The 24,372-nt window shown below is 43.7% G+C and overlaps 3 protein-coding genes across 8 annotated transcripts in view; 1 reads left to right on the forward strand and 2 right to left on the reverse strand.

Annotated features, from left to right (window-relative positions):
• LOC144737857 (adenylate kinase 7-like) overlaps window positions 1–9,214 on the reverse strand; it is a 28,955-nt gene extending 19,741 nt beyond the window's left edge. For 2 of the 3 annotated variants that reach the window (XR_013589119.1, XM_078620766.1), the window contains exons 1-4: window positions 8,223–8,312; window positions 4,539–4,639; window positions 2,062–2,235; window positions 1,002–1,110 (exon numbers count right to left, since the gene is read on the reverse strand). Coding sequence is in view for 2 of the 3 variants with exons in the window: in XM_078620766.1 (XP_078476892.1) it covers window positions 1,002–1,110; window positions 2,062–2,235; window positions 4,539–4,625 (370 nt within the window). In the remaining variant the exon portion in view is untranslated. Of the gene's footprint in view, window positions 1–1,001; window positions 1,111–2,061; window positions 2,236–4,538; window positions 4,640–8,222; window positions 8,313–9,125 lie in introns of those variants that run through there. The other variant, XM_078620828.1, reaches the window with a different exon arrangement.
• Window positions 9,215–10,170: 956 nt separating this feature from the next.
• On the forward strand, window positions 10,171–15,628 carry LOC144738249 (uncharacterized). Its single transcript, XM_078621278.1, has 3 exons — window positions 10,171–10,413; window positions 11,839–12,049; window positions 13,407–15,628. The coding sequence occupies exons 2-3, from the start codon at window positions 11,848–11,850 to the stop codon at window positions 13,730–13,732; spliced, it is 528 nt and encodes a 175-aa protein (XP_078477404.1). The 5' UTR covers window positions 10,171–10,413; window positions 11,839–11,847; the 3' UTR covers window positions 13,733–15,628.
• Window positions 15,559–23,556, reverse strand: LOC144738016 (claudin-19-like). Of its 4 annotated transcripts, none has more exons than XM_078621198.1 (5): window positions 23,497–23,556; window positions 21,506–21,842; window positions 20,508–20,672; window positions 18,718–18,802; window positions 15,559–18,358 (listed from the first exon to the last, which is right to left on the reverse strand). In XM_078621198.1, the coding sequence occupies exons 2-5, from the start codon at window positions 21,726–21,728 to the stop codon at window positions 18,178–18,180; spliced, it is 654 nt and encodes a 217-aa protein (XP_078477324.1). In that variant the 5' UTR covers window positions 21,729–21,842; window positions 23,497–23,556; the 3' UTR covers window positions 15,559–18,177. The 4 variants fall into 4 exon arrangements, with proteins under 4 accessions (XP_078477324.1, XP_078477236.1, XP_078477085.1 ...); XM_078621110.1 differs by having other exon boundaries at window positions 23,482–23,549; XM_078620959.1 differs by having other exon boundaries at window positions 23,451–23,527.
• Between the last annotated feature and the right edge of the window lie 816 nt (window positions 23,557–24,372).

Consider the following 24,372-nt stretch of genomic DNA (forward strand, 5'->3'; position numbering starts at 1 on the left):
ATTAGCTGACTGGTGATGAAAATTCTTCATTTTTCTTACATTGACATGATAATCTCTCACAATACAATGGCCATCTCCACAGCTTCGTCGTCGTGGAGGTAGCCCAGCCCTCCGATCTTACATTCATATGCAAATTTCATCTCTAGCCCCGCCCACTTCGCTTATGACCCTTGGGCTACACCCATCTCAAACCTTTATAACATCCTGCCTCAGCAGCTCTCCCGCTATATATTGTTTTTCGCCTGATGACGATTGCTTGTGTTACGATCGAAACGTCGTGATATTTTTTTTTCTATCGACGTGGCTTTACCGAAAGACCCAAAGAACACTCTAAATATGTTTATGTAATTATAAAATAGCACTCAATATAATATTATTATCCAGCTGGGAACTTAAATAACTATGCTATAAATGATTACCAACTACTCTGAAGGAAGTCAACAGTGGATGCTATAAGGATGGATTAGAATCCCACCATGGGTAATGTGGAATTTCCACTCTCCGCATTGACTCAGGGCTGCCAAAAGACATCATCAACACTATCCACGATTATCTGAGTAGAGAGACACTATCTCTTTTGAATATCTAATAACACATGAACTATTACACAGGCAGAATTCATTCATATCACTGTATAGACTTATAATATATTATTTATATTTTCAATAATATAAAAATATATTCACATATGTAATTTCATTAATAATCTTCTCACTCAGGTTTAGCACATTCTGGAGGAGATTGTACCAAAGCGTCTTTTCCCAAACACCTTGAAGTTGAAACAATGGAAAGAAACACAAGCCTACTGGTCATCCATTCCACAACCCCAACACCCTGCTGGCACATGTCAAATAAACTTGAATTCACATGTCAAGATCAGTTACAGCCCAGCTTCTCTGCTACCAGGAGAATGGAAATATCATCTCATGGTTTGTGGTGCATATTCCTTTCAGCAGAAGACTAGTGCCAGAGTAAATAGTGGATACAATGGTGTTCTGTACCTGAATGCACCCATGCAGCCTCATCCAGGAGATCGGCCGTCTCCCTGATGTCATAGACAATAATGTCACAGCCCAAGAGGAAAGACTTTAACTCCTCCCGAGATGAGGCCTGTTCATGAATGAGCCACATCACATGTGACAAAAACAATACCATTTTTGTGAACTTAAGGCAGAATTTATTGTTGTCTATAAATACAACCACATGTTCGCTTGTATTTTTGGCTGAAACATAATGATAGTCCTTTATCCGTGAAAGCTTTACTAAGTGTCAGCTCTTTTAGGAGGCACCTGTATTGGGATTTCGCCCAATTTTTTTTTACTTTTGTTAAATAAGAAGACACCAAAGTACATGGAGAAAATTACTAGAAATAAGGGACTAACACTCGCTAAAATCAAAAAGTTAAGATCATCTCCATGCACTTCCATCTCCGCCATTTCAATACCCATGCTCATGATGATGCCAATATAATTCACCATCTTGTGTGAAGTCAACAGTATTTTTCCTATGTATAGACTGATCCTGCCACAGAATGTGTAATTTTCAATGGTAGCTCATGACTGCCAAAATAGATTTGTAGCACCCAAAACTTGTTTGAGCAGAAAGACACTTTCAAGTGTTAAGATATGATATTTGTAACAATTAAAATAAGCATTTAATTATCATCCTCATCAGCTGTTCTATCCACTGCTAGATTTAGACCTAATTTGTCACCATCTCTCACAGTTTCGTGATTCAACAATGTAGCTCTTGCACAAATTGATCTCATTGCTTCAGGAAGGTGACCTTCCTCTCAGGTGTGTTCCTTCCTTCAGCTGCCACTGTCATCCATCTCAACCATCAGCCATCGTCCCTTCTAGCGATGTGTTTTATCCAAGCAGACATGGATGTGTCTTGCCCAAGCCTACTTGATTTTCTTAAGTTAATGAACAATGTCTCTAATACATGTGCCCTTCTTTGTCAATCAGTGTAGACATCTAACTGTTGGTCTTCAGAAAACATAACACTAAAATTGGAACTACTGTACTGCAATGTGTTTATAAACAGGAAAAGGCAACATACCTGCACAGTCTCAAGCACAAAGGGTGGTGGCTGCTGCTGGGTCTGGCTCAGGGACCCTACCACCTGGTAGGTGCCCTCCCTCGCCTGTGAGAAGCCGTCCTGCTCCTCCCCCTCCTCTTCCTCCTCCAAATCCAGTGGCTCTGTGGATTCTCCGACCACGCACTGTGACAGATACTGCCGAGAAAAGGGCACACAAATGCCAAATATGCAATATTTATGGTAACGTACTTTGTGTGAAAATATTACAATCTTAGCTTAGCTCTGGTTATCAAGGTTTAATATTTCCACAAAACTTCACTCATAACACTGTGTTGTGGTATTGGAAGGGTGCATCTGTCTCCCATGCAGCCTGGCACTTCTCTTAAAACCCTGCCAGTTGTACGGTTGTGAAGTACAGGGTGCTTTAAACATTTTTTAACACTTATGAGAATTTGCAACAGTACCACAAGAAATGTGCCTCCGGGCTCTGGAGACCACCTGGAGAAGATTCCGGGCATGTGTTGATAATGATGGCGAACAAGTGGAGACTCTTTGACTTTTTGAAGCTATTAACATACATTTGTTATCATGTTACTGTGCATTATCCGTTCTTTTACTATTAAAAACGATAGTCCCATATACCTGTTAACATTTTTTGAAGAACCCTGTATTTGTGAGCAAGTGAATATAACTAAATTACAAAATCAAAGTCGTACTCTAATAAGTACTGGGATCTTGACTTAAAGCTTTCATGACTGCAGGAATTCATATTCTTGGGTCTTTCGGTAAAGTCACGTAGATTGGTTCAAAGAAAATAACAAAAAACTACGACGTTTCGATCGCAACGCAAGCGATTGAAACGTCGTAGTTTTTTGTAATTTTCTTTGAACCTATCTACATGACTTTACCGAAAGACCCAAGAATATAAGAACTGGGATTTTAAGCCCGAAAGCAGTGGTTCAATTATGATGCCTTCATAAACAGTGTATAAGATGAATTTAGCATTACTAACTTAAAGTTGTGGATAAAAATACGCTAAATCTAGTCCTAAATATTTTCCACAAGACAATATTGCTTTAGAATGGGAACCACCTTACCCAAAGTGGTTCAATAGTGAGTACTTGAATTTGTATCTCTTTAGTTAGGGTCGAATGTAGATGCAATTAAACTCACCATTCAATTACATTTTGATTGTAAGGTCAAAGGGTATGAAATTGCCTGATGGTCTAAAATTAGTTCCTCTGTTTTTATATTAAAAGCTTCAGAGAAATTGTATTTGAATCACTCATGAACCTGTGAATCTACGCGAAACATAACTGGAATGACAATGGCAATTCTAGATCTCAAAGTTCTTAAATAAAATCCCACCCAGAGCTACTCCGCAGAAACCTGAAATGAAAAAACCCCAATTATAAATGCCAAAGGAATAAAAGTATGAGTGATATTATATGTTCTACAATACTCACCGTACATTCTTACACTGTGACATTATACACTCTACAATTTCCCAGCGGCATGCATGATAAACAAACCACCATTGTGTTTAACAAAGTAAATAAAACACAACGCAAAACTGTCAATAAAAAACATTGAATTAAGGAAACATGAGGCAGTAGACTCCGGCCCTAAATGGAATGAAACATTTTATTTATAAAAAATGTATTTAAACCATTTGGCTGACTAAAATAAGATTTTATTTTACAAGGTGAAACGAACACTTTCCTATTATTTTATTAGTATTTTATATTGACACAATGCGGTTGTATTAATTTAAAGCACTTAATGCAGGTATATCACTACAGTGGCACTCCCCTTATCCGCAAAATTCTATTATCCGCCAAGTGGGCCCATCCACAAAGACCATGGATATTATGGGTGACAGTGGAAAATGTCAGTCATTGCTGTCCACACTGTGGCGATAGGTCCCTGTGCTGTGTGGCAGGACGTTAACAGTGTCAACAGTGTACCATACATACTGTAACATGGGATATTTCAGTACAGAAAAAAAACACAGGTGTCTCCTCTCGCACAATTAAAAGTTTAACAGCGACAGGATGCTCGCTCTCCCTCACATTTCTCCACAGGAGACAAAACATCAAGCATAAAACAACAGCTTCCGATTGGCAACAACACATATATGTTAATCACGGGCGGCTGAGACTTGCGGCTGTGAATCTATACGGTAAAATGAACAAGGCTCTCTGCATGGATGACACTGCTCAGCATCACCCATTGTATTATGCCATGCTCCACATCACAACACATGTGTGACACAGCATTGGCATTGCATCAGGAAGACCAACAAGGATCAATTACTATGATCCAGGGAGAATTATTTTTCTAACAATTTAGTTCTCCATAAAGTGGTCCCCACTTAAAGCTAAGAAACAAGGTTACTAGAACTATACTATGTGGCATAACCTAAAAATACATATAGACCATTGTATTAGCTATAAAAATGTTTTGTCACAAGTCATACTTAAGAGATGTTAACAAACCTCTCCAATATTCCTGCCCACATACGAGTCGACATGGCTGATGAACACCCTCCTGATGGGCAGGCCCTCTCCTCGTGACTTGCTCATGGCTGCTGGCACGACTGTCTCACACAGCAGACACACAGGGGTGCACCGCACACACAAGATAGAGTCATCATCAACAATGTCCATTATACTGGTAGGAACCACCTGATTACACCAGCCTACAGGGGATTATTCTGTCCGTCCGTCGTGCATTCAAAAATGAGTGGGGCTGGGTGGAGAGGGGAAGGTGGGGAGGGGCTGGGTGGGGAGGGTGGGGAGGGGCTGGGTGGGGAGGGTGGGGCTGGGTGGGGAGGGTGGGGCTGGGTGGGGGGTGGGAGGGGTGGGGCTGGGTGGGAAGGGGCTGGTCACCCCGTGGTGACCTTATAAAACTCAACGTTTAACCTACTCACGCCGGCTTGTGCCCGCCCTCACAGTCGGCCATATTTGCGGAATACACCACGCCGCCGTTGACCCTGGCCATTGACCGAGCAACCCAACGTTCCTACCAGCTCCCTCCGCAGGAATGTGTTCTATACGGTGTTGAATGAAGGTCTCCCCAAGCTGTCACTATCTCTCACAGCATCTTATTGCAACAATCCTTCTATCTCATGCACACGCGCCAATCTCCAAGATATACTGAACATCCCTCCTTATATCTCACTTGAACACAGAAGATACCATTGTTTATGTGTATGTATCTTTCACAAAAAGTCTCAAACACAGTACATATACAATATATACAGTATTTAGGAAACTTGTCAAAGCATTTCCTTGAGTTCTGTATTTATTTACACAGGGTCTAGTAAGGGCTTATTCGATACAGAATAATCCAGGGACATAGGCTATTTTGACCTTGATGTCATCTGTGACCGTAAAACAAACCCAAATCACGAATAGCAATGAGTGGTGTACTTTTAGTCTTTGGTTCTTTCGGTAAAGTCACGTAGATAGAAATATATATAATATAAATAAAGTGAATACAAATGAAAAAATGTTAACAAAAATAATAAAGCAAAAAAACATTAATGTAGACTGTAGCCTGGTTGTTAACCTTGGTGAGCGTACTGGCAGTCTATAATGTAGACTGTAGCCTGGTTATTAACCTCGGTGAGCGTACTGGCAGTCTATAATGTAGACTGTAGCCTGGTTATTAACCTCGGTGAGCGTACTGGCAGTCTATAATGTAGACTGTAGCCTGGTTATTAACCTCGGTGAGCGTACTGGCAGTCTATAATGTAGACTGTAGCCTAGTGTACTGTCACCTAAACAGCACAAATAGCACTTAAGCTGGAGGCATCTGCTGATGGTGTCCGGTGAGTAACTATTGAATACTACGAACGATGCATTCACGCAAGCACCCGATGCTCCGTTTTGAAGTTTTAAAATGAAACATCTTTGAATTGTATTATGTTTTGAATTATATAATTGTATTTCTTCAAATAAAAGCTTATATCATTTTACATCTGGACGACTTAATTGAAAACGACATTTCGTGTGAATTTTCTCTCGTCGTTAAGTAGATGGCCTTGCCAGGGGTTCGGTTCGATGCGGACTTTCATCTGTTTGGGATTGCGGGATCGAGATAAGGCGACAGAGCTGCTAGCCGTGCGAGAACACCGCCGCAGTCTGCAGATCGATCCCAACGTAATCAAACGTCTGTCCCTGCGCCTCCGTCGTTCATACTGGGGGTGCGTAGGTTTGCAGCGCCCCCTGCATGAAAACGACGGTAAGTGCAGCGTTCATCACAGATAAAGTTGTGCGCTTATATAAGAAGTATATCAGTGCGTGGTGTTAGTTTTAGCGTCTGGTGAGGGTTAAGTGAATGTAGTGTTTGGTGAGTGAGGTGTCTGATGAGCGTCTGTATCTCTGTGGTTCTGAGATACAGGAAATGTATTTGTGTATTCTAGTGGGTAAAACATAACTCCATGTATGTCTCGGCGTGTAGTAGCATTTCTCAGCGTGGGGGTATACCTCTACGGACTGTTTCACAGAGCGTCGACCATATGAAGTAGTAGATGTATGTGTTTAATTGTGCTGTTTATGTACAGTATTGTATAGCTCAGTGTGTATCTCTGTGGACTGTATGCATGGCTGTAGTTGACGCACTGTGCGTGTAATTTATATACTTTTTATATCTGTATGGTGGTTATGTACTGCGTGCATCTGTGAAGTTTATGTACTGTATGTGTGGTGATTATACTGTATGTGTGTAGTTTATGTACTGTATGTATGCGTAGTTTATATTCTGTATGTATCTGTGTGACGTTTAGGTACCGTGTGTATGTGTGAGTAGTGTACTGTAGGTATGTGGGAAGTTTATGTAGTGTGTGTGTATGTAGGTTGTGTACTGTATGTATCTGTGTGAAGTGTAGGTACTGTGTGTGTGTAGGTTGTGTACTGTGTGTATCTGTGTGAAGTGTAGGTACTGTGTGTGTGTGTGTACTGTGTGTATCTGTGTGTGTGTAGGCACTGTGTGTGGGTTGTGTGCTGTGTGTATCTGTGTGAAGTGTAGGTACTGTGTGTGTGTGTAAGTTGTGTACTGTGTGTATCTGTGTAAAGTGTAGGTACTGTGTGTGTGTGTAGGTTGTGTACTGTGTGTATCTGTGTGAAGTGTAGGTACTGTGTGTGTGTGTACTGTGTGTATCTGTGTGTGTGTAGGCACTGTGTGTGGGTTGTGTGCTGTGTGTATCTGTGTGAAGTGTAGGTACTGTGTGTGTGTGTACTGTGTGTATCTGTGTGTGTGTAGGCACTGTGTGTGTGGGTTGTGTACTGTGTGTATCTGTGTGTGTAGGCACTGTGTGTGTGTAGGTTGTGTACTGTGTGTATCTGTGTGAAGTGTAGGTACTGTGTGTGTGTGTAGGTTGTGTACTGTGTGTATCTGTGTGAAGTGTAGGTACTGTGTGTGTGTGTGTACTGTGTGTATCTGTGTGTGTGTAGGCACTGTGTGTGGGTTGTGTGCTGTGTGTATCTGTGTGAAGTGTAGGTACTGTGTGTGTGTACTGTGCGTATCTGTGTGTGTGTAGGCACTGTGTGTGGGTTGTGTGCTGTGTGTATCTGTGTGAAGTGTAGGTACTGTGTGTGTGTGTACTGTGTGTATCTGTGTGTGTGTAGGCACTGTGTGTGTGGGTTGTGTACTGTGTGTATCTGTGTGTGTAGGCACTGTGTGTGTGTGTAGGTTGTGTGCTGTGTGTATCTGTGTGAAGTGTAGGTACTGTGTGTGTGTGTACTGTGTGTATCTGTGTGTGTGTAGGTACTGTGTGTGTGTGTACTGTGTGTATCTGTGTGTGTGTAGGCACTGTGTGTGTGTGGGGGTTGTGTACTGTGTGTATCTGTGTGTGTGTAGGCACTGTGTGTGTGTGTAGGTTGTGTGCTGTATGTATCTGTGTGAAGTGTAGGTACTGTGTGTGTGTGTACTGTGTGTATCTGTGTGTAGGTACTGTGTGTGTGTACTGTGTGTATCTGTGTGAAGTGTAGGTACTGTGTGTGTGTGTAGGTTGTGTACTGTGTGTATCCGTGTATAGTTCGGCCTCTGCGGATGAGGCTCGTAAAGGACTACTGCAGGACACTTGGAAGACATCTGTGCACAAGAGCTTCACAGCTCAACAGATTCATCAAGGTGTATACAGTATATATATTCATACAATATCATTCTGACGTTACCTTCCCGCGGTGATCGACCGCCGTCTTCTCTCCGTGCGAGTGGCGCTCGTCCCCGTCAATCTCAGCGTCGCTTCGTTGCCTGGAGACGCCTCGCGACCGACCCCCACCCCCACCCCCCCGACCCCCACCCCCCTACCCCCTCGACCCCCACCCCCTACCCCCTCGACCCCTACCGCTCTGAACTCCCGCGGCTTCACCCCCCCCCCCCCGCCAGCACTAGCCCCGTGACGTCGCGCGCTCCGCACAAAACACCACGCAGAGGGCCCCCCCCCCGGCCACCCAGACACACACACACGGCCCCCTGGGCCATCAAAGCCACCACATTTTGGGCCCTAGAGGCCGATGGCAGCTTGCCTCGCTTTGGCTGGAGGTGGGCGGCGGGAGCCTGGAGGTCAGTGGCTATGCCACTTTTAGGCCGTGCGAGGGGGCAGTAACTGGCCTCGCGGAAACCACAATTCCCGCATGAGTCACGCGGCTGCTCTGGGGCAAGAGTCCTTTCCACATTCACGATTTCTGCCGGATGGCACCACCAACCACCGATGTCCCACAATTAGTCGAATATTTTGTGGCACCCGGCTGGGTTTGACCCCGCGGGCAGTCCGGGAAAATTGGCATCTGTGGTGGGGTGACAGGAATTATTTTGTACCCGAGATCTGTTGCCATTTTGTTGAACTTTCCTGCAGGATACGGCAGAGCTTTGAGACTACACCAAGGCTGAATTGAGAAATATGTATGGGTTTAGTGGATACGAGAACACCGATTATTATCATGGGTGATGTAGCTGTTTGAACGGCTCTCTTCCACCCTACCCCCAGGGCTATGTGGTGGTGTAGATTGGATCCCACGCAGCCAATTTGGTTGGGAGCCTTCCACAGACGAGCCCACCGTCTTCTCCTTGCTCACCTGATAAGCCTCTGGAGCAGCGCGCATCTCCACTGGCAGTCTCGAGACACGGGCCGCCGTCTCACTTCACGTGGCGTTCACCATCTGTGTCCACATAAGACCTGTTATTGTCACAAGCATGGACTCGTTTCATTTACCCCGTTTTAGAATTTTAAAAACCTATACTCTTTTCACGCAGTTTTTCCTCTCTTGTATCTTAAAACACGCTCTATGATTTGTGTAAAATTTTCTTGTTTAATGTTTCACACTGGATGTTTGGTAAATATAACCCTCTGTTACACACATTTTTCAAGGTAAGCTATGCATAATACATGTTATCATTTAAAGTTATTGCTATCGTGTATAGCCATAGGCAGGGGTCTGCAACCAGAATAACAAGAATCATGTTTTTCTAATTCTATTAAAAAACTATATTTAAAGAGCCACAATGCATGTGGATAACATCACGTAGCGGTCCTTAAAGAACCGCATGCGGCTCCGAACGTACAGGTTGCCTGGCCATAATTCTGCATATGGCTTTCCACATTTATTATACTTAATCGAGTCGTTTGGATTTATCAAACAGATATCATGGATAATGCCACAATGCTCTAAACAGGTAATAATGAAATGCAATCAAAATACTCTATTGAGTAGTTATCTGTTGGATAGTGAGCAACACTTCGTGGCATGATCCCCGCCACAGTGATGTCATCTCTACCACTCGTTGAGGGCCACCAATGTGGGGATTAGAACCTCCTCCACACTCGCTGGACCATAGAGACACTCGGAAATAGTTGAATTTGTAACGCTTTGCAAGGTCACCTTAGCAGATGCCCCGTGTTTCTTGTTTATCCCACAAACAGCGGCCTCGTGTTTCTTGTTTATCCCACAAACAGCGCCCCCATGTTTCGCATTTATTCCAAACACATGGGCCCGTTTTTTGTGATTACCCTACACACAGGGCCCCGTGTTGATGTTTACCGAACACGCACGGGCCCCTTGTTTACCCCACAAACGTGTGCGTTCAGCCACGTGTAGTGCCGACAAACTCATGTGGGAGGCGGGGGATCAGATGACGCCTACTCCCCTTGCTACAAAGCGCAGCCTCAACTCCTCAGCTGGGGCTTCTGAGCCTCACACTAACCTCCCCACAAGTCTTATCTCAGCATCATCCCATCATTAACAAGCCCAATCCCAGCCTCATCTCAACATCTCAACCTCGTCCCAGCCTAATCCCAGCCCATTAACAAGCACTGGAAAAAAGCCCTCCTGTCATCACAAGAGTTCAATACAAGTCTTCAATCAGGTGAGCCATTCTCGTAGAATGGTGTGTGTGTGTAAAATGCTGTATATGATTCAAATAGCCGCGAGATTTTGTTTTAAATTCAGCCTTTGTACCAGTGCGAATTAATGCTATGTTTGCTCATGTACCATTAATTCGCCAAGTATATAATGAACTGACATTCGGTGAATGAATGGTGACGGTATGACATCTGGAATACTATAGAGAACGCGATCACTGTGGAATCAGTTAATGTGTATGAGTGATATTGATTGTGGCAATATTTGTGGGCAGGCTTTAAACCAGTAGTGGATAGCCACTGGCTGATAACGCACTCATACCAGTGACATATAACAGTATTAGTGATATCCTTGTGCGAGTATCTAAAAACGCGTAAGATACCTGCAAGAGTGCACATATGCGTGTAAGAGTGTGATATATCGATCGTCGATTATGATTGGTTCTTACGCTCACTTTGCACGCTGGAAGTTGCGCCTTAAAATATATTTGCGATGTGTGACCCGTGCCGTCGTTTGATCTCTTGTGTTCCACTACCTACACTATAATGGAATATAGTTGTGTGACCAGTGTCTACATCGGCTGGAATGCACCCATTCTCGTGAGTTCTCGGAATCTAAGCGGGTTTGAGCCTGAGTGTTAACGATTGATGGCGAGTTTAACACGTAAGCTTTCGCGACCAATATCATCCATAACAAAGGTTTTTTTCGGTTTGTAACATTAATTGGTTGTGTTTATAGGTCTGTTCGCATTTGGTTCACGTTTAGAGATGTACCCGCGTGGCGCGTGGTGACATTAAATTATGATAAATTTGCGATAAAAATTTCATGCCGCACATACAAGTCCAGTAGATATAATTAATCATGTTCAATCCACTGCTGGACCAAGCCCCCCCGTCGCCATCTCTCACAGTAATACTCCACCTAGCACCCACACACGGGGCTGATTCTATCACTCCAGCTCCTCGGTGAACGTACTTTCTCTCTCGGTTGCGTTCCATTCGTTGGTCCCCAGTAAGTAACTTTAGACTGATGGCTTTAATCTAAGTTGTCTTGTGGTTGTTGTTGTTGTTTGACTTGCATCCCACTGGGATTTTTGCACACAGTGTTGGTGTACGGTGCTTTTTCTGGAAGATGTTTGCTGTTTTTTCCTGAAATTTTCTGTTTGCGCGTAGTCACTTTAAGATGTTTTCTTGTTCATGTTTTTTGTTTGTTGCGGTTGCACCCGATTCAAGAGCCGAATGGCTCACAGGGCTATACCAAATGAATGAAACTGAAAACTGAAACAGTGAGGCGCTAGACCGTATGTCGGTGTGGATGGAATGGAGGCGAGAAGCAGCGACGCTCTTTTTGGGGCTGGGAAAGACACTGCCGAGCTGACCTCTCGAGCTCAGGGTTAAAACGCGAGCGGATGCGGTTGCGTGGCATTTAGGAAGCAGCCATGGCTCTCAACACTCGCAAGAAGTCTGCGCCCGTGCTGCTGACCGAGGAGCACCACGAGGAGCACCACGAGGAGCACGGGGTCGAGGCGGGAGGAGGAGGAGCAGCAGCAAGGGTCGGACCCACCGCCCGTCGTCTCTTCCATCGCGCCATCAGCGCCCCCGATGGAAACCAGCGGAGAGTTTCAGTGCAGCCTCCATACGGTATGTGTGAATGTTGAACTTCTTTCGCACCGCACGTAGCCAGCCGTGCTAATCGGAGGTCTGGAGGAAGGACAACAAACTAAACACAAGAAGCCGTTCTAAAGAAATTCGTTTTCAATCTAGATGATTTAAAAGTGCATAGCCTCAGGTGACTTCCTAATATCGGAAGGAAGGGCCCACAACCATCACTGTGCGTGCACGAGCACGGGAATTCGGGGTCACCTGGGTGAGGGCGAATAACCGCGGGGGAAGGTAACCAGCGGGTGTTAACCACCGTGCCGGTTTACCTTAAATCACGAGTTCACGATGGGGTCAGTATCAAACACTGCGTATATCACCTGCACAGGGTAAGTTAATTTTAGTTTGTTTTTAATGGTACTGTAACCGGTACAGCGGTAACTTCATCCACCATATTTTATATATTGCTGGATGAAGGACTCCGCATGTTATTAATATCGACATGATATGTTTTACAAAGCTTGGAGAAATAAGGGCATGCATATAAATGGGGAAATAGTAACCAGTAATTATACATGAATTGTTAAGATAACGTTTTAAAAGGCTGCAAAGTGGGACCCAAGATATATTTGAGAAAACAAAAACATGTTCAACAAGTTTGTGATCCGATTAGCTTTATAGCTCGTCGGATTTCTCCAGTGTGAAAAAATAAATATTCTGATTCTGAAGCTCCTTAAGATGGCCAGGAGATGGCATATATTTCTACAATGAGTTAATGAACCAGTGTGTACGGACCTTTGAGTGGTATCAGCTGATATTCTTGGGGTTTTCCAGGTAATATGAATTTCTCCCATCATGCAAAACACCCATTGATATGTAATTGACAACCCCCCCCCCCCCCTTAAAGTTTCGAGATGCTGGTTTTCATGGATACAAATAATTTTATCAGCATATTCATTCCATTAGCGCGGTTGGCTACGTACGATGCGACATAAGTTCAATATACATCAATACATTTAATGAACTCTTCTATCATTATGAGTGGTTACATACCCTAGTGGTTGCCGCTTGTTTCGGAGGTTCGCGATTCGAATCCGGTGGCTGCCCTGATTATTACTGCAAGTGCATTAACCGTACGAATGCACACGGTCTACTTCAGTGGACGTTAAGGATCACACGACGTCATTCGCAAAAGTAGGTTAATTTTTGCTGGCGTAAAATTACTCAGTTATATCCATTAAAGCATCGCCCCTTACTAATTGGCAGGAGCCTACTGAAAAGGTCACAAGACTCAGGCTTTCCGAGATAAACAAGCGGAATAATAATTATAAGTTATTGTTTCCATTTTTTTGAAGCTCTCTTTCATTGAGACGTGTTTGTGTCGTTGCTGTGAATGCAGCGCGTCTTCATGGCATGTTGCGCGAGACGCACGAGGAGGAGCACTTGGAGCTGATGACATCCTCAGAGGGCCACCACCATCACCCTTTCCCGGAGGCCCAGCCACTTCCACCATCAAAAAGAAGCATGCCCAACATGGCCGTGTTTGTCATTACGCTCACGTCGTCTCCAGAGCAGGAGGCGGAGGGCAAAGACAGGGATGACACCGACACAACCTCAAACATGCTGATGACAACGCACGTTTACTACGGTGGCCACGTGTTCAATCTGTGCCGAAAGCCCAAGGTGGAAGATGAAGACAAACACGATAACTCCACCACGGTGTGAAGGAAACAGTGTACACGTTCAATGTGTGTGCTTAAGAAAATGAATTTAAAATGTGAATAAGGCCTTGCAGACAAAGTTGATGGGGCAAGGTCTTGTGTTATGTTCACCTTCGTAAAGTCATGGTCATGTGCATTTCTCCATAGGAAGTTAGGATGACAGTGCAGTCCATTTAAATCATCTTACTCAACAGTTGCCTTTCTGTTCTAGAATTGGGTACAGATAACGACGTTTTTTTCCCCCCTGTAATTTTTACTTGACCAGAACATCACATATAGATATGTATTAAACTAAACCAGTATACAATGCAAAGGCAGCTTACTCAGCAGAGCACTCGACTCATTATTTCTGCCTCATGATCTCAATTAGGGTTACCTTAATCTGCCAAACATTTTGAGGGCGTACATAGGACATCAATACCATGCGTCCCTGATTTGTATAGGTCAGAAAGGGGCTTCACTTCACTTTAGAATGAAAATAACTTGAGCAAATGCTGTGACTAACAGATTTGCATAAAGTTTATTACATGTATTACACGTTTAACATGGATGTTTTGGTTGTTGTAGAGATTGTAGATCCATTTCCCTAATACCTATATCTTTACATTGGTAATTTTGGTAAGACCTCTTTTTTTATTTTATTTTACTTAAAACTTTCGTGACTGCAAGAATTCATATTATTGGTTCATTCGGTAAAGTCACGTAGATAGAAAATAAATAAAAAAATTTAAATTAACAAATAAAAAACAAGCAAAGAAACCCACGTTTCGATCGCACCACAAGCGGTCTTCTTCTATTTAAATGACTTTACCGAAAGAACCAAGAATACCTTTTTCAATTGGAGAACAAAGATATCTCACAAAGTTTTACCTTACATGTTACATAGAAACAGGATTGCTTTTAATAACTTAAAAAAACACTTCATAAGGTGGAATACACGGTTTTTGCAACATGCACTTGAGTACTGATTAAATGTCAGGCAAAATTACAAGTGTGGAGATGACATGTAATCAAGCACTGTTTTGAGTCATACGAACACATTGCTTCTGATTAATGATTGCTCGTGATTGATTTGTGATAAATATTACAGCCATGTACCTACACAGAAACCTCTCCCAAACTACCCAGTACCAGTGCCACGAGCCAGAACACGAGATTATCGTTTTGCCCCAGATGATGTTATTTTGGATTTATGGAAACAAGTTGAGGAACAGAGGAGGCAGTGATGCACGAGCATAAAAACACTCACCTACTTTATCAAACATACTGCTTTATAACAGCACAGTATAACAGACTGACATTTTCGGTGGTCGGCAAGATATATTTACTGACTTGTAGTTGGATATTGCAGCCTACACTCTAGAACCCTAAGACACGAGGACATTTTAAAGAATTGTCTTCATATGAAGACAAAATGCATGCTATCAATGCAGAACACACCGATTTTATGGAGGATGTCCCTTATTATCTTAGCAACAATACCTCAATCCTTTGCAAATTGAAAAGTGCTTCATTTCATAGACACTTAACGATAAACCCTTAAAACCTACTGTTCATGTAGGAGTTGATTTGCCTCATCGCTGAGATACCCACAAACGACCGAGGCATGTGAACACAGCATTTTATGTATAACACATGATAAAAATACAAACATGATATTACAGCCCATGCACCAGACTGTCTAGAATTGTTCACAAGCCTTCGGAAACTTTGGATGCCATGTGCCAACTTGACAAACGAGTCATTTTTTGAAACGTGGCTCTGCAGTCTCTAGCCATAGTGAATTCAAGAGTGTGGAATAAAAGCCAGAAAATATGAAGCATAACAATATTTGATTAATTTCTGAATTTTATTAATCACCACAAACAAAAATAAACTATTAAAAAATTTAATTCACAAATCATTTTAAAACAAATCAAGACATTCAATTGGCTCACGTGAGTTTAGTCAGTACAAAATATATGCATCAAAGAAGGTATAAAACATGCATGTACTCTTATTTTTTAAACATTCGCTATTCTACATCACTTGTATAACTGTGGGGGAAAAAATAGTGTTTATCAATTAAAAAAATGGAGAGGTCGTGATTTTGTTAACTCTCCTGACATTTTAAATGGCCGGGTAACTTATGTAGGTCATCATAGCTGCATCAGAGCACTGAGCTGCATCAGAGCACTGAGCTGCACCAACTAAAGTCCCGGGTGTATATCTGGGCAGCCGCTTGTGATCAAACAAGGTCTGAAGTATAGCACAATGCTCTCAACATGATCACCGGTGTCTGCGCAACATAGACTACAATAATTAGCTTCGCTTGGCTGTGAAGGATCATGTTTGTAAGTAAATATTGAATGATGCTGTCGTTAGACTGCTTAACTCACAATCCAAAGGTTGTAAGATCAATTCTGGTCAGGGATCTACTCAATCCATAAACCCCAATGTGGCAGATAAAATGTGACACTTTGAGGAATGTGAACATTGGGCTTTCTAGGTGCAACTGGCGCCAACCATGGTAATGCGGTTCCCTCACCAGCACGACTGCCACCCCCATTGATAATTTGAGCAGGGAGACACTGGCTTTTTTACTTATAAATGTGATGAACCGTGCATTATAGAACATTAAGGTGCACCAACTAGTACTGAGAAGAGGACCCTATTGAATTGACCCGGAATAAATTATGTGGTGTCATATTTGGGACTACTCCATGATGTGGCTTCAAGTCCAGCTATGAATGTGATTTTTTCCCCATCCTGCTATGAATCTGATATAGCAAAATAGGATACAGTGAACAATTGCGAAATATATATATTTTAATTAAAATGCTTGGAAAAATTGCTATTTTCTTAATGTTTACACTGAAAATGAGCAGTGATTTTTCAGCAAATCCATTGGTTGTAAATCCACATTTCTAGATTGTAATGAATTTTTTTTTCAAGCATTTACAATTTCATATATACTTAACGATAAACCCTTAAAAAAATAAATGATGTAATAATTTACATTGTATAACAAAGGGAGCGGTGGCAGAGTGGTTAGCGGACTCCTCAGAACCCGGTTACCAAAATTCTATTCCTGGTCATGGCTAACATCAGGGAGTGATATCTGAACCAGACCTGGAAACTCCTCTTCAGCAATCCATACTGAAAAGTGTTGCGAAGTATGATCAAACAGCCTCCCTGATCAACGCGGAATATGGAGGCCTTCATCTAGCAGTGAACTTGCACGGCTGAAATTTATTATAGAGCATACCTCGTTGTGGAATAATAAATAAAAAATGCATATGCCGAATTATAGCATGGTTAATTTTCACATTTCACGCCTGCAAGTATGCGACACCAAGGCATTAAGAAATAAGACGTCAGCCCATCTTAATGGAAGACTTCGCAATCCAACGAGATAACTGCTTTTTAACACATTTAGGCTCTGTGGTCCAAGCCGTCTGACAAAAGTATAAGGCTCCATTCATGAGAAAATGAACTGAAATGTAAAGTTACGTAACTTTTGAGGTATCGTGCCCACATTATTTCCAAGCACACTACTATAATAGCCCCCTACTGTAGTGTCAGTCGCGTTGGCGTCATAGTAAAACTGTTAAAAATGCACAGTGCATGGCAGAAGTGTCTGCATATGCGACAAAAGCATTCGCAAAATACAGAAGGATTTGAAAATTATATGCAGCTGTGGCCCGTAGCAGGAATTTGAGTGAATTCCCATTTACTTTTAGAAGAAAATATCAACTGCTGCTATACTGTGGATCGATATTGTCTTTCCGATGTAATATAATAGCACTGAGTAATGTTTATTCGGGTGTTGTCTTCCATTGTCTCCAATAACTTTCCATATCAATTCTTTATGAGCATTTAACATGCCTAATAATTAAAATTGCTTGCACAAGAAGCAAGCTTATGATAAATCTTCAGTGAAAATCATTAACTTTAATATTATGCATTGGCTAAGCAGTTGTTTTGTTAATGAAGGATCGGATTCAAAAGTGTTAGTGGAATTTTCTGCAGATTTTTGCTAGCAATGGCCCAATCTGTAACTAGTCATGGACACCCGGCCACTTTTTCACCAATTACTGACATATTTTTGCCAGAACATCAATCAGACCTAAATGAATAACTAATAAACATGAATACATCAATTGAATGATAACACCTTATTCCTATACTACTGCCTCCAGGCTCACGTGTGCGAATGTGGTACTGTCTAAAGCGTACTCGCATAAATTGTGCATAACGTGCTTTCTATCAACAGAACCTACCTACAGTCCAACTAAAACTCAATCACGTCAGAATCGTGATTACATATTAACATTTTTGGGATATTTGCATGCATTTAACTCATTACAACTTATAAATGAACGTCCAAATGCACTTTTAAAAAAGCATGATGCATAAAATAACTAATCATGTCTGAGCAGCTGAGAGCATGCCACTCTCATCACCCACTCACACATAATCTGTCCTGCCAGAGCCCTTTGATCTGGGGGGCCCGCGCCGCGGGGGGCCGCGTGGCCGCGACTTATTCCCCGAAGGCTTGGAGCTGCAGGAGCAGCACAGGAAGGCGCCGCCCATGAGCACGAGGCAAGCGCCAATCCAGCCCACAAACAGAGCCTGACCAAACTCATACCTGGAACAAGAATTCACACACACGTATGTGCATCAAGGTATGACAGAGGTAGCTTAAAAATGTTAGCTGGTAAAATTTATCTAAATTAGTTCAGAATCTTTTTTTTTTATTATTTAAAGACGATTTAGCACGTTTGGCTACTTACGTTGCAAAATAAATTAAACATAAGTTTAAAAAATAAATAATAGGTAAAAATATACAATAGGCTATATTTTGGGCAATAGCCATTAAACACTGAGTGGCATGGATTGTGTAGCAGCAAAAAGTGGGTAACACAAGCAAACATTTTTATCTTGGCTTATGGAGCAGCTATATGTGTGGCACAGCACACACTCACCTGTGACTACATAAACACTCACCTGGCCTGTACAGGTGTCAAGGGGCTGTAGAACTCCCGCGCAATTTCCGCAGCATAATAAGACGTGCCAGTGAGACACAACAGCCCTAAAACACACGAGTACACACACACATTCACACATGAGCAGAGGTCTGTTATAATAAAAAAACACATTTTATAAATCAATGAACTAGAGCCATGATTCTACAAAATAGCAGATACAGCATTACATAATTTTAAATTCTGTTGGACAATTTAATTACCATGTAACATAATTAAAAGCAAAATTATACCTTAATGTTCATACATTTTGAGTGCCATGAAATATAAGGGCATCATTGCATACATAGGTAAAAATAATGTTACGTATACAGAACTAAACAAGTATAACCCGTAAAAACAAAGTTCTTCACTATAAATCCTTTATATGCGTGGCGGCTAGAGTCCTCTCGTCCTCTGGCTTGAGATGGCTGCCACCTATGGGTCAGATGATTGCATGCCATCATTAAGCAATTGGTAATTAAATATAATATTTTTGTCCTAAAAAGTGTAAAATTTTGGAAAAAATTTTCACGAACATTAATTGTCACGCACAACGAGTCTGTGTGCAAAATGTCAGCTCGATTGGATCACGGGAAGTGGGTTAAAAAACGACCGAAAGATTTGCACGGTCATAAGCGCGCAAGCAAGCAAGTGAACTTAATATAAAGGATTTAATAAAGGATTTAAAAATATATTCGCCTGTGGAGGACGCGGGGATCGATCCCGCGACCTTTGGCATGGGAAGTGAGGACGCTACCAACTGCGCTACTCCGCCAGGGCCTGTGGAGGTGTCACGCTCTGGGCTCCTACACTGTGATGTTCAGCCAAAGCCATGAATGAGTTCTATTTGAATAAATGTAAAAAAAGTATATATTCGCCTGTGGAGGACGCGGGAATCGATCCCGCGACCTTTGGCATGGGAAGCGAGGGTGCTACCAACTGCGCTACTCCGCCACGGCCTGTGGAGGTGTCACGCTCTGGGCTCCTACACTGTGACGTTCAGCCAAAGCCATGAATGAGTTCTATTTGAATAAATGTAAAATAATTTTTTTTAGCCTAAAAAGTGTAAAATTTTGGAAAAAAATTTTCACGAACATTAATTGTCACGCACAACGAGTCTGTGTGGAAAATGTCAGCTCGATTGGATCACGGGAAGTGGGTTAAAAAACGACCGAAAATGTTACACGGACGTAAGCAAGCAAGCAAGCAAACTTAAAATAAAGGATTTTAAAAAGATGCACTCCAATAATACGTGCATCCTAAAAATCATGCCGCCCTGGAAGTTTGAGAAACTCACATAACCTTTAATGAACACATTTTCCGGTGACTTTATGAACTTTTTAAAAACATCATCCATTCATTTTCAACAATAAACAGCACATTATTGGTAGTCGGCATGTCTATATACATTTCTACTTTAACATAATTGCAGATGAAACTAGTGCCATCTTGTTAAGGTAACCTGTTAGGGTGTGAACAAAGGATTTCCCTTGTAAGAGCAGGAGCACACCCATGAAACTAGTGCCATCTTAAGGTCACCTGTTAGGGTGTGAAAAAAGGATTTCCCTTGTAAGAGCAGGAGCACACCCACTGATTAATCATATGATAAATGAAAACAGTAGCCAAGCTGACCTTTTGGCCTGTATCATTTCCCATGTGAAGCACGAACAATTCGCAATTGTTTCCTTTTTTGTCAAGAAACCCATTAAAACAATGCATCTCATTTGCAAGGGAGACCTGCAGCGTTACGCATGACATGTGAGCACACACCGGCAACGAGGAACACCACTCCGCCCAAGATGGCGAAGCGGTTCTTGCGGGTTTTGTTGTCCGCTCCCATGCGAGTGCACTTCATGCCGACGGCACTTACTCCCAGCGCAAAAAGACCCACCACGATGGAGCAGATCATCAGCGCACGGGTTATCTGCACCCTTGCTGCACACACAAACATTAAACCATTTTAATACAAGGATTAGTGAAGGCATGGTGATGCAGTGGTAAGTGTACTGTGCTATGGAACCAGGCCCAAGTACAATTTGCAGCCATGGCTAACATCAACCGTGGTTGATATATTAACCACTCCTAGGCCCTGTGCTGACCAGGCTTGAAGTATGGTAAACAGCCTCCCTGACCAAAACATCATGGTAAGGCAGCAATACATTGCGACAACCCTAGTTAACATGCACCCACTAGGTGACAAGAAATTATTGTGCCTAAATAATTCACCCTTTATACATATTACCTCGTTTGTTTAACCAGAAGAACTCAAGAGAGCAGGATTGTCTCTTTTGCAAGAGTGACCTGAGTCATCAAAATTTGAAAAACAATGACACACATGGAAGTACAACTAGGCACCCAATGGCCTGCGTGCTCACAGGAGTCATTGGACACAATTGTTGGTGACATCATCATCACCACCACAGAGCGCTGGACACCACACAAGGTGGGTATGCGCATGTGGAGAGTGGTAGTGTCATGGTTATCGCAATACGCTACGATCTGAGGAACCCGAGTTTGATTACCGGTCACAGCCAGCATCAATATCTGTATCAGTCCTGGGCCTTATCTAGGTGAACTAAGCCCTAACTGAATACCTGGTGTGGTATTTCAAGTCACTATCTGGGACACAACGGTGGTGGGGCCATGGTGCTGGCCACACCACCTCCTTGTGTGCTGTATTGCCTTCACAGGTGCTCTCTTATAGAATTTTCCACAACAATCTGTTCAGGCTAAAGGGGAAAATTCGTCTTTATTGTGCGAGCACTCACTGGGCAGCGCGAGGAGGGAGTCAAATATCTTGCACTGGATCTGGCCCGTGCTCTGCGAGGCACAGCTCATGAAGAGCCCCTCGTAGATGCTCACGGCCGTGATGATGACCTCGCCGGCATAGGCACTCGTCCTCCACTGCGGCAGTGCCGTGGCGGCGATGATGGCGATCCATCCGCACATCCCCAGCGCATAGCCCAGCAACTGCAGTCCCGAGTTGGCCATCCTCGCCTCGCTTGAAACTTCCCTTTAGAACTCGTTAATGCCTACTTTCCCCTTCTTGTCTAATACCACAGCGTCTCTCTCCTGAGGATAATTTTGATTTTCGTTAAAGGAGAGCTGTGGGAGACAATGCGAAAAACGCATGGGGATCACACGGACAGGTTAGGTGAGACAAAGTGTAGATATAGCAGTGGTTAGCTGCACAGCAGCTGTACCCAGTGAGGATGGGGTGTTGTTGGGTGTGGTTCTCTGTGCCCTAAAGGTTTCACATGCAGTCGGACAGGTGCTGTGTGCGTTCATTGGGTTGTCAGATGTGGTGTTTAGTCAGATAGGTGAGTGTAAACAGGCAGTTGGACATATATGTTGTCATTAACAGAAGGTAGATAGATAGATGTGATGTATAGATGGGTTTGCATTGGTTTGGGTTATGTGTAGGTTTTGGGTAGGGATCCGGGTTGGTGGTTTGGGTTAGGATTAGGGTTGGGTTTTGTGGGGTTATTGTTGAGGCTCTGGTTGTGGTTGTGGTTAGGGTTGGGTTTGAGTGCGGGTTAAGGTTAGTGTTACATATTTACAGTTGGGGCTAGGGTTGTGATTATACTGTAGTTAGAGTTAAGGTTGTGTCTATAGACGGGCGGGATTAGGGTTAGAGATGATGGGGTTAGAGTTACAGTTGTGGTTATAGTTGGGGTTAGAGTCAGGGTTGTGGTTATAGACGGGAGTTAGGGTTGTGGTTATAGATGGGTTAGGTAAGGGTTGTGCTTATAGACGAGGTTAGGTTTGTGTTTATAGACGGGTTAGGTAAGATTATTGATTACAGACGAGGTTAGGGTTTGTGTTTATAGACGGGTTAGGGTTGAGGTTGTGATATTTCCGCCTCCTCCCCCACCCGGTCCTTCCCGCGCGAACCAAGCGACACCGGGCACAGCGCGTTTCTCCACGGCGCCCCTCGCGCTCACCGGCAGTCACCTCTCGCCCTCACCTCACCTCCCCTCGCCCTCACCTCGCCACGCGTTCACCTCCCCTCGCTCTCACCGGCAATCACCTCTCACCTCCCCCTCACCTCACCTCCCCCTCACTTCCCCTCGTCCTCGCCTCTCGCGCCCTCACCTCACCTCGCCCTCACCTCCCCACGCGCTCCCCTCACCTCGCCCTCACCTCCCCACGCGCTCCCCTCACCTCTCCTCCCCCTCACCTATCTTCCCCCTCACCTCTCCTCCCCCTCACCTATCTTCCCCCTCACCTCTCCTCCCCGTGCTCTCACCGGCAATCACCTCTCACCTCCCCCTCACCTCATCTCCCCCTCATCTCACCTCACCTCTCTCTCATCTCACCTCTCGCCCTCACCTCCCCTCGTCCTCGCCTCTCGCGCCCTCACCTCCCCTCCCCTCGCCCTCACCTCCCCCCGCTCTCACCGGCAATCACCCCTCGCCCTCACCTCCCCTCGCACTCACCTCACCTCGCCCTCACCTCCCCACGCGCTCCCCTTACCTCACCCTCCCCTCGCCCTTACTGGCAATCAGCCCTCTCCTCGCTCTCACCTCCCCCTCGCCTCCCCTCGCCCTCACCTCTCCTCAGTCTCACCGGCAATCACCCCTCGCCCTCACCTCACCTCTCCTCACTCTCACCGGCAATCATCCCCTCGCCCTCACCTCACCCTCACCTCTCCTCACCGGCAATCACCCCTCGCCCTCACCTCACCTCACACGCACCTCACCTCACACTCACCTCCCCTCGTCCTCGCCTCTCGCGCCCTCACCTCTTTGTCGCTCACCTGGTTGGAGATGACATCACTTCCGTTATCACCTGTCGCGGATGTGACGTCACTGTTTAGCTCACCCTACTGCGGGTAGCGCGTCACGCGCGGGGAGGGGGCATTGCCTGGCGTCGTGACGTCACTCCGTTACCTGGCGCAAAATGACGTCACACGACGTTGTAACACAACACGTAGGAAATTTAAAAAATGTAAAAATAAAAATATGTATTGATTTATTTTTCACCTACGTGACTTTACCGAAAGAAGCAAAGAGTATGGATCCTTGCAGTCACGAAAACTTCAAATCTAGAAACAACACGTAGGCTTGATAATTGGTTCTTTACCCTTCTATCTGGCAACAAAACTGACACCTTTTTTACAAGGAGTCATGTTTGAATAGACCGCAATACCTGCAGTCATAATACAAACAAAAGAACATAACTTTGATAATGTGCACTGTCCTTGAAGTTTTGTTGCCAGATAGAAGGGTAAAGAACCAATTGTCATATTTTTACTGGCAAATGAGGTTCCCATAGAACACGTAGGCTTTCGCTACCAATATCAAGGATACTCAATTGATTTTGATGACGTCGAAGTTCTGTGCAAAACTAGCTACAACTGGCCAAGACTAATTAGAGAATCTATCGAAATTTAAAAAAATACAAATAATTTTAACCGTTCGGATAGCCACCGACTCAGTGCTGCTTGAAAGCGAATCGTCAAATAATACATTATAATACATTGTTTAAATGCATGCTTATACAGGGCACCATACTTCAATAGGGATTACCGTTGGTACCGCTATATTTAATACACACAATGGAGAGGAAGGACAAGATCAAAGGGCCCGCATAATGCGCATGCAAAATGTGCGTTGACTCAAGGGGCCGTCCA

The sequence above is a fragment of the Lampetra planeri genome, chromosome 1 (genome assembly GCF_965212315.1).
Source record: "Lampetra planeri chromosome 1, kcLamPlan1.2.h2, whole genome shotgun sequence".
In the NCBI taxonomy this organism is placed as follows: Eukaryota; Metazoa; Chordata; class Hyperoartia; order Petromyzontiformes; family Petromyzontidae; genus Lampetra; species Lampetra planeri.

Coding starts and splice junctions, on each gene's coding strand:
- LOC144738016 (XM_078621198.1), bottom strand. CDS start 21,728: ATGGCCAACTCGGGACTGCAGTTGCTGGGCTATGCGCTGGGGATGTGC. Junction 18,803..20,507: donor AGTGGTGTTCCTCGTTGCCG/GTGTGTGCTCAC, acceptor CGTGTGTTTTAG/GGCTGTTGTGTCTCACTGGC. Junction 18,359..18,717: donor TTGACACCTGTACAGGCCAG/GTGAGTGTTTAT, acceptor TTCTTGTTCCAG/GTATGAGTTTGGTCAGGCTC.
- LOC144738249 (XM_078621278.1), top strand. CDS start 11,848: ATGGCTCTCAACACTCGCAAGAAGTCTGCGCCCGTGCTGCTGACCGAG. Junction 12,050..13,406: donor TTCAGTGCAGCCTCCATACG/GTATGTGTGAAT, acceptor CTGTGAATGCAG/CGCGTCTTCATGGCATGTTG.